We start from the raw sequence: 14690 nt of genomic DNA, 5'->3' as shown, positions 1-14690 counted from the left end.
CTCACTTTAAAGCTATGTCCCCTCATGCTAGCCATCGCCATCCAAGGAAAAAAGCTCTCATGGTCCACTCGATCTAACCCTCTGATTATCTTATTTAATAGCCACATTTCAAAAGTACTTTATTCTCTCTGACACATTTTGGGATGTCCCTGGGAGGTAAATAGATGTTGCGGAAATGCATGGAAGCCCCAGCGTTCTCCAGCCTCTCCCAGGGTTCGGTTTCGGGAACAGGCGCGGCTAACAGTCCTTTCCTTCTCTTTCCCGAAGAAGGTGAATTGGAGAATTTGACCAACACGAGCCTGGACAGCACACCATCCTCGCTGCGGACTGCCCTCGAACAGCTGCCACCATCCGAACCCCCGAGCGCAGGTCAATCGCCAGTGGAGAGCCAGAGAGCGCTGGCTGGAGAAGGAGAGGACAGGGAGGAGGAGGAACTCAGTGTCAGCCTCACCCACGGGTGCCTACCCTGGGAGGTCGCCAGGCAAGCTGACACACCGCAGACACCCGATGCTCGGATCAGGCACCTGGGGGTGGAGCCACTGATACGGGCATCTCGTTCTAATCTGGCTTATAGTAGCTGGGGTTCAGAGGACAGCCTGTCTGTCTCTAGTGATGTGTACGGGAGCATGTTCAGTCTGTACAGAGGCAAAACCTTATCAATACCCGTGTAAGTACAACACACTCCTTCTGGAGTCAGCTCCATCCCTCCAAACATCTCCATCCAGAAGACGACCTGTTTTCATTTTTGGGGGATTGAGTCCATTCCTTGCCATTTGTTCTCTCTCTGAAATCATCCCCGCTCTATCCCGACACTCCAATTTACAGCGATTCCCTTTGCCTGTTGTCTTCTGCATATGATTTTTCTCTCAATCCCCCCCCCTTCCTATTTTCAAATCACTTTCTTGGACTTCTGGATACGTTAGCTATTTGAGGAACTCAGTTACTTGGTGGGATTGTTACTTTTTATTCATTCACAGGATGAAGGAGTTGCTGGCTGGGCTAGCATTTATTGCCCATCCCTATTTACCCAGAGGGCAGCTCAGAGCCAACCACATTGCTGTGGGTCTGGAGTCAAAAGGATAGCAGTTTCCTTCAGATGGGGTTTTTCCCAACAATGGATTGATTAGATTACTTACAGTGTGGAAACAGGCCCTTCGGCCCAACAAGTCCACACTGACCCGCCGAAGAGCAACCCATTCCCCTACATTTATCCCTTCACCTAACACTATGGGCAATTTAGCACGGCCAGTTCACCTAACCTGCACATCTTTGGATTGTGGGAGGAAACCCACGCAGACACTGGCAGAATGTGCAAACTCCACACAGACAGTTGCCTGAGGTGGGAATTGAACCTGGGTCTCTAACACTGTGAGGCAGCAGTGCTAACCACTGGGCCACCATGGATTCACAGTCATCATTAGACTCTTAATTCCAGATTTTTACTGAATTCAAATTCCGCCATTTGCTGTGCTAGGATTTGAACTCAGGCTGGGAGCTGGGTGTGAAGTTACTACGTCAGTCCTGGTAACCAGGTTAATGTGGACAGGAGAGTTGCAATTGGAAGCCATCACTGAACAAGGAACAAACGCAGGGAGCACACAGCAAGGGGTTACCTTTTGATGCTGGGGTGCAGGGACACAGTTGGAATTGCACGGGGGAGAGGGTCAGTTTTGCAGTTTCAAAAATCAATTAACACGACTGGATTTGGGAATATGGGGGTCAAAATCCAAACCAGACAGAACTGCGGAGGCTGGAAATTAGAAATTGCTGGAAAGACTCAGCAGGTCTGGCAGTATCTGTGGAGAGAAATCCGAGTTAATGTTTCGGGTCCAATGACAAATATGGCATACATGACAAGGTCTATAAAAGGTACAAAGCTCTGATGTAGAATGAGGATAGGATTTCAGGAGGATGTCAGTAAACTGGCGAACCAAGACACACGGTAAGTTATGGTAATGTCACTGCGTCAGTAATCCAGAGGCTGGGGCTGAAATTCTGAGGAAATGGGTTCAATTCCCAACAGGGCTGCTGGTGGAATTTAAATTCAATTCATAAGTCTGGAATTGGAAGCTAATCGCAGTGGTGATGACTATGAACAAGCATCAATTATTGTCAAAACCCACCTGGTTCACTAATGTCCCTTAGGGAAGGAAATCTGCCATCCTTACCTAGTCTGGCCTACGTGTGACTCCAGATCCACAGCAATGTGGCTGACTCTGAAATAGTCCAGTAAGACATTCAGTTCAAGGGGCAATTAGAGCCGCACAACAGAGACACCTGGGGTATTGTAGAATTCCTACAGTGCAGAAAGAGGCTATTCAGCCCATCAGGCCCTCCCAGACCATCCCTATCTCTGTAATTGTGAATTTATTAGCCTGCATGTCCCTGGACACTATGGGCAATTTAACCTGGCCAATCCACACTAACCTACACATCTTTGGACTGTAGGAGAAAACTCATGCAGACACGGGGAGAATGTGCAAACTCCACACAGACAGTTGCCCGAGGGTGGGATTGAACCCAGGTCCCTAGAGCTGTGAGGCAGCAGTGCTAAACACTGAGCCACCATGCATATGTGTGCAAAATAGTGGCATGTCAAGGCTTTTAAAATAATAGGTGGGATCCTAGCTTTTATTTCATCGAGTACAAAATAAGGAGTAAAAACAGAGAGAAACTCAGCAGGTCTGGTAGAGTCTGTGGAGAGAAAACAGAGTTAATGTTTCCAGTCCAGTTTGACTCTTCCTCAAAACTGAAAGGGGTTGGAAAATGGTGGGTTTTATGTTGGGGAGGTGGGAGAGAGAAGGAGGACTTAGCAGAACAGATGGTGAAGATGTCCAGAACAAAAAGTGAAGCGTTTGCTAATGACAGTAGAGAAGTGATATAGGTGTTAATGACAGATGTTAAGGGCAAAAAGAAATGTCAGCTGTTATTGAGAGCAAAGCTGAATAATTTTATAAGGGGTGGAGGGGAGGATAGGGATGGAATCAAAATCAAAATGGAGGGCAGAGTTCATGGTCTGAAGTTGCTGAACTCAGTATTGAGTCCCAAAATGTCTGTTGGTTGAGTTTGTGTTGGCTTCACTGGAATCTTGAGGAGATTCACCAGCAGCTTCCCTCTGCTGGAACCATTCAGCGATGGAGAGGCTGGGTAACCTCAGGTCATTTCTCACAGAGCAGAGAAGACTTGGGGTTTTGGGGGAGGGGGGGGGGAGGTTGGGGGAGGCAGCCTGACTGAGTTTACCACAGCTCTGAGGGACAGAGACAGTGTAGACAGAGAGAAACCTTACCCCATAGTAGAGAGGTCAGGAACTGAAGGGGGGGGGGGGGGGGGGTGCACACTAAGGTAAGGAGCAGGAGGTTTCAAGGGGATTTGAGGAAAGAGTTTTCACTCAAGGGTGTCAGTATCTGGAACCCTCTGTGTGAAAGGATGGGATAGACATCATATGACATTTATAGAGTCACACAGCACAGAAACAGACCCTTCAGTCCAACCAATCTATGCTGACCATGCTCCAAAACAAACTAGTCCCCCTGCCTGTGCTTGGCCCATATGCCTCCAAACATAAAACATTACTGCGCAGTACAGGCCCTTCAGCCCTCAATGTTGTGCCGACCTGTGAAACCAATCTGAAGCCCAGCTAACCTACACTGACCCATTCTCGTCCATATGCCTATCCAATTACCATTTAAATGCCCTTAGAGTTTGCGAGTCTACCACAGTTGCATGCAGGGCATTCCATACCCTTACTACTCTCTGAGTAAAGAAACTACCTCTGATATCTGTCCTATATCTATCACCCCTCAATTTAAAGCTAGGTCCCCTCGTGCTCACCATCACCATCCGAGGAAAAAGGCTGTCCCTGTCCACCCTATCTAACCCTCTGGTTATCTTCTATGTCTCAATTAAGTCGCCTCTCAACCTTCTTCTCTCCAATGAAAACAGCTCAAGTCCCTCAGCCTTTCCTCATAAGACCTTCCCTCCATACCAGGGCAACATCCTAGTAAACATCCTCTGAACCCTTTCCAAAGCTTCCACATTCTTCCTATATTGCGGTGACCAGAATTGTATGTAATACTCCAAGTGCGGCTGCACCAGAGTTTTGTACAGCTACAGCATGACCTCTTGGCTCCGACACTCAATCCCTCTACCAATAAAAGCTAACACACCGTATGCCTTCTTAACAACCCTATCAACTTGGGTAGTAATTTTCAGGGATCTATGCACATAGACACTGAAATCTCTCTGTTCATCTCCATTACCAAGAGTCTTACCATTAGCCCAGTACTCTGCATTCCTGTTACTCCTACCAGAGTGAATCTCCTCACACTTTTCCACAAAAACACCTCTCAGCCCAGCTCTGCAGCTTATCTATATCCTTCTGTAACCTACAACATCCTTCAGCACTATCCACAGCTCCACCAACCTTAGTGTCATCCACATATTTACTAACCCATCCTTCTACACCCTCATCCACATCATTTATAAAAATGACAAACAGCAGTGGCCCAAAACAGATCCTTGCGGTACCCTACTAGTAACTGAACTCCAGGATGTACATTTCCCATCAACCACCATCCCCTATCTTCTTATAGCTAGCCAATTTCTGATCCAAATCACTCAATCAACCTCAACCTTTCCTATTCATGAACTTATCCAAATGTCTTTACCCACATCCATCACTTCCTCTGGCACACAGACCACCGTCTGTGTAAAACGGTTACCCTCATGTCCTTTTTAAATCTTCCTCTTCTCACCTTAAAGGTATGCCCCCTAGTTTTGAACTCTCCCACCCTAGGGAAAAGACCCTTCCTATTCACTCCTATGCCCCTCATGATTTTATAAACCCCAATAAGGTGTGTCAGCCCTCAGCCTCCTACACTCCAGGGACAAAAGTCCCAATCTTTCCAGTCTATTTCTATATCTCAAACCCTCCATTCCTGGCAGAATCCAGAGAAATCTTTTCTGGACCCTCTCCAGTTTAATATCCTTCCTATCACAGGGTGACCAGAACTTTGTTATTATTCATTCACAGGGTGAGGGCGTCATTGGCTCGGACAGCATTTATTGCTTAAGCCTAATTACCCAGAGGGCAATTAAGAGTCACCAACATTGGCTGTGGGTCTGGAGTCATGTGTAGGTCAGACCAGGTAAGGATGGCATTTCCTTCCCTGAAGGACATTAGTGACCCAGATGATGTTTTCCGACAATTAACAATGGATTCATGGTCATCATTAGACTCTTAATTCCAGATTTTTATTGAATTCAAATTCCACAATCTGCTGTGGTAGGATTCAAATCCATTGCCCAGTACATTCACTATGTCTCTGGGTTAAGAGTCCAGTGATAATACCATTGCCATTGCCTCCCCTAACTGGACACAGTATTCCAGAAGGGACCTCACCAATGTCCTGTACAACTTCAGCATGACATCCCAACTCCTACACACAAAGGTCTGAGCAATGAAGGCAAGTGTGCTAAACAATTTCTTAACCACCCTGTTTATATGCGATGCAACTTACAAAGAATTATGTCCCTGAGCCCTGGGTCTCTCTGTTCAGTGACACTCCACAGGGCCTGTTATAAGTATAAGTCCTGTCCTTGTTTGTTTTACCAAAAATGCAACACCTCACTTTTATTCAAATTAAACTCCATCTGCCACCCCTCAGCCTATTTAAAGAATCACTTGAAACACAATAGCATGCAAGGCTGGGAATGGGATTTGAATAGATGGATATTTGGTGACCAGTGCAGACACAATGGACTGGAGGGAAAAACTCTCTGAGTCTCTACAACTGCAGCAGACCCTGGACAGAGTGCGTGTGTTGTGTCATAAACCATTACGTTTCCAACCCCTTTTAGCTCTGAGGAAGGGTCACTGCACTCAAAAGATTAACTCGGTTTCTGTCTCCACAGAAGCTGCCAGACCCACTGAGATTCTCCAGCACTATCTGCTTTTACTTCAGATTTCCAGTATCTAGAATATTTTGTTTTTACAGAAGAAAGGAAGCTATACTACAGGGAGACAATGGCCCAGTGGTATTGTCACAAGATCATTAATCCAGAAACTCAGCTAATATTCCAGGGGATTCTTCAATGGACCCCACCACCAGGGATATATTTCCCTCCCCACCCCTATCCACTTTCCGCAAAGACTGTTCGCTCCGTGACTACCTGGTCAGCTCCACGCCCCCCTACAACCCACACTTCCGTCCTGGCACCTTCCCCTGCCACCGCAGGAACTGTAAAACCTGTGCCCACACCTCCTCCCTCACCTCCATCCCAGGCCCCAAAGGAGCCTTCCACATCCATCAAAGTTTTACCTGTGCATCCACCAATATCATTTATTGTATCTGTTGCTCCCGATGCAGTCTCCTCTACATTGGGGAGACTGGACGCCTCCTAGCAGAGCACTGTAGGGAACATCTCTGGGACACCCGCACCAGTCAACCACACCGCCAACATTTCAACTCCCCCTCCCACTCTGCCGAGGACATGCAGGTCCTGGGCCTCCTCCATCACCACTCCCTCACCACCTGACGCCTGGAGGAAGAACGCTTCATCTTCCGCCTCGGAACACTTCAACCCCAGGGCATCAATGTGATCTTCACTATTTTCTCATTTCCCCTCCCCCCACTTCACCCCAGCTCCAACCTTCCAACTCAGCACCATCCTCATGATTTGTCCTACCTGCCAATCTTCCTTCCCACCTATTCGCTCCACCCTCTTCTCCAACCTATCACCTTCATCCCCACTTCCATCCACCTATTGTACTCTCACTACCTTCCCCCCCAGCCTCACGCCCCTCCCATTTATCTCTCCACCCTGGAGACTTCCTGCCTCATTCCTAATGAAGGGCTCCTGCCCGGAACGTCGATTTTCCTTCTCCTCGGATGCTGCCTAACCTGCTGTGCTTTTCCAGCACCACTCTAATCTTCACTCTAATCTCCAGCATCTGCAGTCCTCACTTTCACCTAATATTCTGGAGAACCAGCTTCAAATCTCACACAGCAGATGGTGGACTTTGAATTCAATTAAGAATCTAATGATGACCGTGAATACTGGGTTGACTGTCAGGAAAACACATGGGGGTCACTAACATCCATTAGGGAAGGAAATCTGCCATCCTTACTTGGTCTGGCCAACATGTGACTCCAGATTGCCAATGTGGGTGACTCTTAACTGCCCTCTGGGCAAGTATGGATGGGCAATAAATGTTGACCTAGCCAGCAACACTACATCCCTTGAGTGAATTTAAAAACAACACAGATTTGGACTCAGCTGAATTATTCCGGGCACTGGGAGGTTTAGGAAAGATTCTCAGGGTCTTGGAGAGGGAGCTGGATCAGTAATGGGACTGACAGAAGTCAGTGAGACTGGAGTTGTTCTCCTTAGAGCAGAGAAAGTTGATGGGAGAGTTAATCGAGGTGTTCAAAACCCAGTGAGGGGGTTCAGCAAATTTTGGTAAGACCCACAGATTGAAGAGAAGGGGCAAAAAGAGGCCGAGGTGAGATGAGACAGTATTTGTTGTGTGTAATGAGCTGTTGTGATCCAGAATGATCTGCCTTAATGAGAGATGGGAACAGATTCAATATGAACCTTCAAAACACAACTGGGTAAAAATGTGAGATCTCGAATTCTCTGCCACAGGAAGTGGTTGAGGTGAAAACATTGAATGTTTCCAAGATGATGTTAGATACAGTTCTCAGGGCTAAAGAGATCAAAGGAGACAGCAGGAACAGGGGACTGGGTTGGATGATTAGCCCTAATCATGTTGAATGGTGCTTCAGGCTCAAAGGGCCGAATGGCCTACTTCTGTCCCTATTCTCTTTGTTTTGAAGGGGAAAGATTTGCAGGGCTTTGGGGCAAGAGCTGAAGAGTAAGACGAATGGGCTAGCTTTATCACAGAGGCATGGCAGGCTGAATGGCCTCCAGTGTTGTGTCAGACTATGATTGTGTCTGAAAGGGAGCAGGGTTTGAGGTAATAGCCAATCAATGTGAAGGAAATTGAGGGATCTGATGGTTAACAGAGTTCACTGGCACCCTGAAGTCCCCTTTTGTTACATTTTGATTTTTGTTTCTGTCCCTCAGGCCTTTCAACCCCAGCTCCCGCATGACTTCACTAACCTGATAGTAGTGTGTGTGTGTGAGAGAGAGAGAGAGAGAGAGAGTGTATGTATATGTATGTGTGTATGTGTCTGTATCTATGTGTGTGTGAGAGAGGGAAATAATGTGTGTGAGAGTGTGTGAGTATTTGTGTACCTGTCTGTGTGTATCTATTGTGTGTGTAAGAGTGTACATGAGAATGAGAGTGTGTAATGTCATTCTTCACTCAAGTCTCACTGACAATGTCTGCTCCATGTTTCGACGTTATATCTGGGCTGAGCTGATGCTGCTCTCTATGTGTGTCACAGAATTTGGCCACAGCTCTGGCTTCCAGCACTTTCAGTAGTTTCTAGCTTTCTCCACCCCAGACCTAGCCAGTCAAGTGCAGTGAGCATCAATAGCAAACAGTCTCACATAATCAACATGGAACAATTAAATACTCCATGTGTTATTAATCAAACACTGCAGGATGGCAGTGTGATTGAAAGGATCCCAGATCAAATCCAACAGGGTGGTAGTGAGAACTGTGATTCGCTGAGTAGTGGTCCTCCTACCTCAGAGTTAGAACCCCACCATGTGTCAGCTCCACACCGGACAGCCAAGGACATACAATCACAGTGTAGGACTGAGGGAGTGCCACACTGTCGGATGTATCATCCGTCATATGGAACATTATATTACCTTCCAGCAGGTGGGTGCTTGACTGAATTGGAGTCACCACCTCAGGAAAAGAGCAGGGAAGTTCTTCCCAGCATCCGGGTCAATATTTATTCTCCCAACCATTTTCCCAAACTGTCTGTGGGAACTTTTTACACACAGATATATTCCTTGCCCCACAACATGTGACTTGTTTTAAACATACAATAGTTCACTGCCTGGAAGACCCTGTAGCTTTCTAATTCAAACCTTTAAATACACAGGGTTTGAGGAAGACTTTAACCTTAGGCATTTTGACCCAATCAGAGGGATTGTTACATGGGGATTGGATAACAGAGACAGTTCTAGTTAATATGGTGAGAGACTAGTGCAGTCCAGTGAAGACAGTTCGGCATTCACCTCCTCAAAGCAAAGGGTGTTCAAAGGGAGATTTAAGAGAGGGACTCAAAAATCTCAAGGGATTTTGATAGTGCGGGTGAGGAGCCAGGGTCTCTATGGGGCACTGACCATGTCAGGCAATTGAAGGAGACAGGGAGGGTCTGCTCTCACTTAGCGAGTGGTTATAACCTGGAAGGTGCTGCCTGAAAGGGAATGGGATTCAACAGGAATCTTTTCAAATTGGGAAGTGCCTCCCGTTCTGGACCAGAGCAGATCCCCTCACAATGTATTAAGAAGGTAGCCTAGACTCTGAAGTTTTCTGATTGTAAATGTAGATGGAAAGTGCAGTCGTCCAGATGTGATGCAACTGGTCACACCACTTTAAACAAAATACAAACAAAAGAAAGAGGAATTTAGAATAACTTAACTAATGGAAAACTTAACGGAATAATAGATACAGCACCAATTACTAATTAACTGTTTCAATAACACCCCATAAATACACCCCTCAGCAGAAAGGCAAATTCCAACACAGATTCTTATGTGCAGTTCTCCAATCCAGAAGGAATAAAATCAACAGAAATTCTAGAGAATGTAGCAGCTTGGAATCATTCTCTGAAGATTCCAAATCTTCTGAGACCCCAAATATCTTCTGACAGCTGAAAAAAACAGGTGAGAGAAAGCTGGCCATTCCCATTCAAGCTGCTTCTACTGTTCCAGCTTTTAAACAAAACCTAAAGGCCTTCTAAGTTGTTTACTTAAACCATCTTCAGCAGCTAGTTCATCCAGACAGTCTTTACAACCCTTTTATAAAAAAACCCAGGACAAAACAACCTTTTTAAAGTTTCAGCGCCATCACACTAAAGGCTGGATTTTCTGGGCCATGTGGTGTGGGCCTAATGGGATTGATTGGTCAGGGGATAGCATGGCTCAGTGGGAGCAGGCTCAACACAAGGAGTGCAGCTCAGGGAATGTTGATGATCTGGGGTGGGGGGGTTGACCAATTGTCACCCCTGACTGGAAATAAAGATCAATTGCATCCAACATCATCACAAAAGTTGATTTTTTTTTTACCAAACACCATTCTTTAAATCCAATCTGACAGAAAGCACAAAAGTCACACGACACCACATTAGAGTCCAAAAGATTTGTTTGAAATCGCAAGCTGTGTGCTTCCCTCCACTACAAAGAAACCATAATGAACCATTTCTCCACCAGTTGAAACTCTAACCTCCTTATAGAACTCCTTCTCTACAAACATGCACAAACAAAACATTGGTGTTGTGGGCAGAGGGAAAGACTGGGAAGACAGTTAGTGGTCCCTGTTCCCAGGAATCCCTGGGATAATCCTTCAGCTGATCAGAATACTGCTTCTCCATCTTCCTTCTCTAGATACAGAAGGCACAGGGTGACTGATTCACAGAGATAAAAGTCTCGGACTTATTAAAAAGGAACAGGTGAGGGAAGATAAATTGATTCTCTTCAAGGCTGGACAGGCTTTTTAATGCAAAGCAAAAACAGCCCTTCCAAAGGCTTCCGATACAAACATTCTCACCCACAAGCTGTTAAGCTGTCCAGGAGCCAAACACACGGCTGTTTGCAGGCTGTGGTCACCACTTCACAGACCAATCAGCGACTTGTTACCAGCAGAATCTCCAATGCCCCGGCTCCAGTTCATCCGCAAATCTGGCAAAGCCCCCTCCCCCCTCCACTGCCTACACCAATAGCTGTGTAAACAGCACTTGCAAAGAGCTTTCAGAAAGTGCAGCAATCCTTTAACAACCCTCAGCTTTGGAAACAGTCCTCCACCATTTCTGTTCAGAATCAAAACATATTAAATGAAAAAAAGTGATTGATCACTGTGTTCCAGCATTTTAGGCCCTGTATTACACAGAGCTCAATCCTGGAAACAGAATGTGGGAACAAGGAGCAGTTCATTGTTGATGAGGACTTTGAGAACCCCCTCCCCGTTTCCTCCAAGTGGCATTTTGGTGAAATTTGTCTCTTTCCTCCTGCAGGGACCTCTGTGAGAACACATCGGGTAGGAGCTCGCTGGATCATCCCATGGAGCCCAGCCTCAGGTGGGACGCCATGGCCCAGAACCAAGGAGCTTCTAGAGCCTCCGGTCTACCACCAACGGCCCTGAAAACCAGGCCGGCCAGTCCCAAAGCCTCACGGATGAACCTGAGCCAGCCCACAACACCGCTGACCCCTCGCCGGAAGCTCAGCACGCCAATGGAGTACCGTGACACCGTGCCAGCTGAGTTCCAGGACAAGGCCCAGAAACCCCCCAAGGTGGCAGGGGGAGGGGACAGCTCTCCCCCGGTGGTGAGGAGGGCCAGCGCAGGCGACGCTTCCTCTCCCGCTCATTCCCGGTCCGGATCCCGGGCCTCAGACAGGATGAGGTACCTGGAGACGTTCCCAGAGCGACGGCGGAGCTTCGAGTTGGCGGACGGGCAGCCGTGGCCCGGATTCAGGAAGTGGCGATCCTTCGACCACACGGAGCAGCGGGAGGGCAGGCTGCGGCCTTCCCTGTCCGAGCTGCTGGACGGCGAGGGGCGTGGGGGCCTGAGGCCGGAGGGTGGGGCAGGGGCCGAGCTGAAACGCTCGCTCTTCCGGCAGAAAGCGGCTTCCTTCGATGAGCGCGGCCGCTATGCCACGAGGGCCCGCGACGTCGAGCTGAAGATCTCGGAGGAGCTGAGCAGGATCAAGAAGACGGCCATGAGCTCAACAGTGAGCAGGCCCGTGCTGCGGTCCCCGGTGCTGGAGCGTGCCGTCAACCGCGAGCTATCATCACGGAAAGCCACCAGGGCAGTGACCCCCCCGGTAGAGGCACCGCGGACCCCAGAGGGGTCGTGGTTGGACAGCCCACGTAAACCCCTGCAGCGAAGCCTAGCCACGTTTAGCGGTGAGCCAGAGGATCTGGAGTCAGGCAAGGCAAGAGCGTGGGAGTCTGCCGTCAACTACCCAGACCAGGCTGAGGCAGGAGCAACAAACCTGGCAACCGTCAGCCAACACGCCCAATCCCGGCCTCCCAGTGGCCCCCAGCCTGTCATAGAAACTGTCCTGAAGGTGAGGTCCACCTCCGAAGGCCGGGCCCCGGTTATTGCCCCCAATCTGCCCTCGCTCTCCAGACAGGATGTCAAACCCTCGCCGCCCCTTCACAAGGAGAGCCCCGACTGGCTCAGGAGTAGGCCGGAGAGCCTGAGCCTCGGTGGCAGAGCGGAGCTGGGAGACGGAGCTCCGAGATTAGGTCTGGCCCCCCTCAGCCCGGCCTGTACGGCCCTCACTACAGCCCCCAGTAGTGTGGCCGACACAGGAGTGAAGAGCATCGGGCCTGAGGACATGGAGGCGAGCTCCGCGGATTTGAAAGAAGACACCATCACCCAGGCTCGGGATAAATCCGGCCGGAAAACTCCCAGAGGAAAATCCAGGAAATCTCGTCCCACTTCACCGGAGTTGGGTAAGGAGAGCAGACAAAGAGTTGAACAGGAGCGTTGCTGTCCAATCTGAACTGTGAGATATCATGGCTGTCACGCAGACCATAGAGAATACAAGGTGAAAGTGTGGACTGCAAATAGAGTCATAGAGTCATAGAGATGTACAGCAAGGAAACAGACCCTTCAGCCCAACCCGTCCATGCCGACCAGATATCCCAACCCAATCTAGTCCCACCTGCCAGCACTCGACCCATATCCCTCCAAACCCTTCCTATTCATATACCCATCCAAATGCCTCTTAAATGTTGCAGTTGTACCAGTCTCCACCACTTCCTCTGGCAGCTCATTCCATATACGTACCACCCTCTGTGTGAAAAAGTTGCCCCTTAGGTCTCTTTTATATCTTTCCCCTCTCACCCTAAACCTATGCCCTCTAGTTCTGGACTCCCCCACCCCAGGGAAAAGATTTTGTCTATTTATCCTATCCATGCCCCTCATGATTTTATAAACCTCTAGAACGTCACCCCTCAGCCTCCGATGCTCCAGGGAAAACAGCGCCAGCCTGTTCAGCCTCTCCCTATAGCTCAATTCCTCCAACCCTGGCAACAGCCTTGTAAATCTTTTTTGAACCATTTCAAGTTTCACAACATCTTTCTGATAGGAAGGAGATCAGAATTGCAAGCAATATTCCAACAGTGGCCAAACCAATGTTCTGTACAGCCGCAACATGACCTCCCAACACCTGTACTCAATACTCTGACCATTAAAGGAAAGCATACCAAATGCCTATCTACCTGTGACTCCACTTTCAAGGAGCTATGAACCTGCACTCCAAGGTCTCTTTGTTCAGCAACACTCCCTAGGACCTTACCATTAAGTGTATAAGTCCTGCTAAGATTTGCTTTCCCAAAATGCAGCACTTCGCATTTATCTGAATTAAACTCCACCTGTCACTTCTCAGCCCATTGGCCCATCTGGTCCAGATCCTGTTGTACTCTGAGGTATCCCTGTTCGCTGTCTACTACACTTCCAATTTTGGTGTCATCTGCAAACTTACTAACTGTACCTCTTATGCTCACATCCAAATCATTTATGTAAATGACAAAAAGTAGAGGACCCAGCACCGATCCTTGTGGCACTCCACTGGTTACAGGCCTCCAGTCTGAAAAACAACCCTCCACCACCACCCTGTGTCTTCTACCTTTGAGTCAGTTCTGTATCCAAATGGCTCGTTCTCCCTGTATTCCATGAGATCTAACCTTGCTAATCAGTCTCCCATGGGAACCTTGTCAAGCGCTTGACTGAAGTCCATATAGATCACATCTACCGCTCTGCCCTCATCAATCCTCTTTGTTACTTTCTCAAAAAACTCAATCAAGTTTGTGAGACATGATTTCCCAAGCACAAAGCCATGTTGACTATCCCGAATCAGTCCTTGCCTTTCCAAATAAATGTACGTGCTGTCCGTCAGGATTCCCTCCAACAACTTGCCCACCACCGAGGTCAGACTCACCGGTCGATAGTTCCCTGGCAAATCCTTACCATCCTTCTTAAACAGTGGCACCACGTTAGCCAACCTCCAGTCTTCCAGCACCTCATCTGTGACTATCGATGATACAAATATCTCTGCAAGAGACCTAGCAATCACTTCTGTAGCTTCCCACAGAGATGCTGGAAATCAGAGTCTAGATTAGAGTGGTGCTGGAAAAGCACAGCAGGTCAGGCAGCATCTGAGGAGCAGGAAAAATCGACGTTTTCAGCAAAAAGCCCTTCATCAGAGTTGGACAGGGGTAAATATACAGGAGATCCACAGGGAGTCAGGGGTAAATATACGGGAGATCCACAGGGAGTCAGGGGTAAATATACGGGAGATGGACAGGGAGACAGGGGTAAATATACAGGAGATGTGGAGAGGGTAACAGGGGAAAATATCCTGTATATTTACCCCATGACCCTGTCCATCTCCTGTATATTTACCTCTGTCACCCTGTCCATCTCCTGTATATTTACCCCCGGACAGGGAGATGGGGTAAATATACAGGAGATCCACAGGATGACGGGGTAAATATACAGGGGATGGACACGGAGACGGGGTAAATATACAGGAGATGA

At 48.1% G+C, this 14690-nt stretch overlaps 2 protein-coding genes across 2 annotated transcripts in view; both read left to right on the top strand.

Annotated features, from left to right (window-relative positions):
* The window catches only part of LOC132817311 (striated muscle preferentially expressed protein kinase-like), a 123573-nt gene extending 122902 nt beyond the window's left edge, over nt 1-671 (top strand). The window contains exon 3 of the mRNA XM_060827722.1: nt 268-671. Coding sequence (XP_060683705.1) covers nt 268-671 — 404 coding nt within the window. The remainder of the gene's footprint in view (nt 1-267) is intronic.
* A 9392-nt stretch (nt 672-10063) lies between these two features.
* The window catches only part of spega (striated muscle enriched protein kinase a), a 198003-nt gene continuing 193376 nt past the window's right edge, over nt 10064-14690 (top strand). The window contains exons 1-2 of the mRNA XM_060827721.1: nt 10064-10125; nt 11157-12601. Of these exons, the coding sequence (XP_060683704.1) occupies nt 10064-10125; nt 11157-12601 (1507 nt within the window). The remainder of the gene's footprint in view (nt 10126-11156; nt 12602-14690) is intronic.

Source organism: Hemiscyllium ocellatum, chromosome 7, assembly GCF_020745735.1.
Source record: "Hemiscyllium ocellatum isolate sHemOce1 chromosome 7, sHemOce1.pat.X.cur, whole genome shotgun sequence".
Classification (NCBI taxonomy): Eukaryota; Metazoa; Chordata; class Chondrichthyes; order Orectolobiformes; family Hemiscylliidae; genus Hemiscyllium; species Hemiscyllium ocellatum.
The sequence above is the reverse complement of the archived record's forward strand: the minus strand, read 5'-3'. Positions and strand labels throughout refer to the sequence as shown.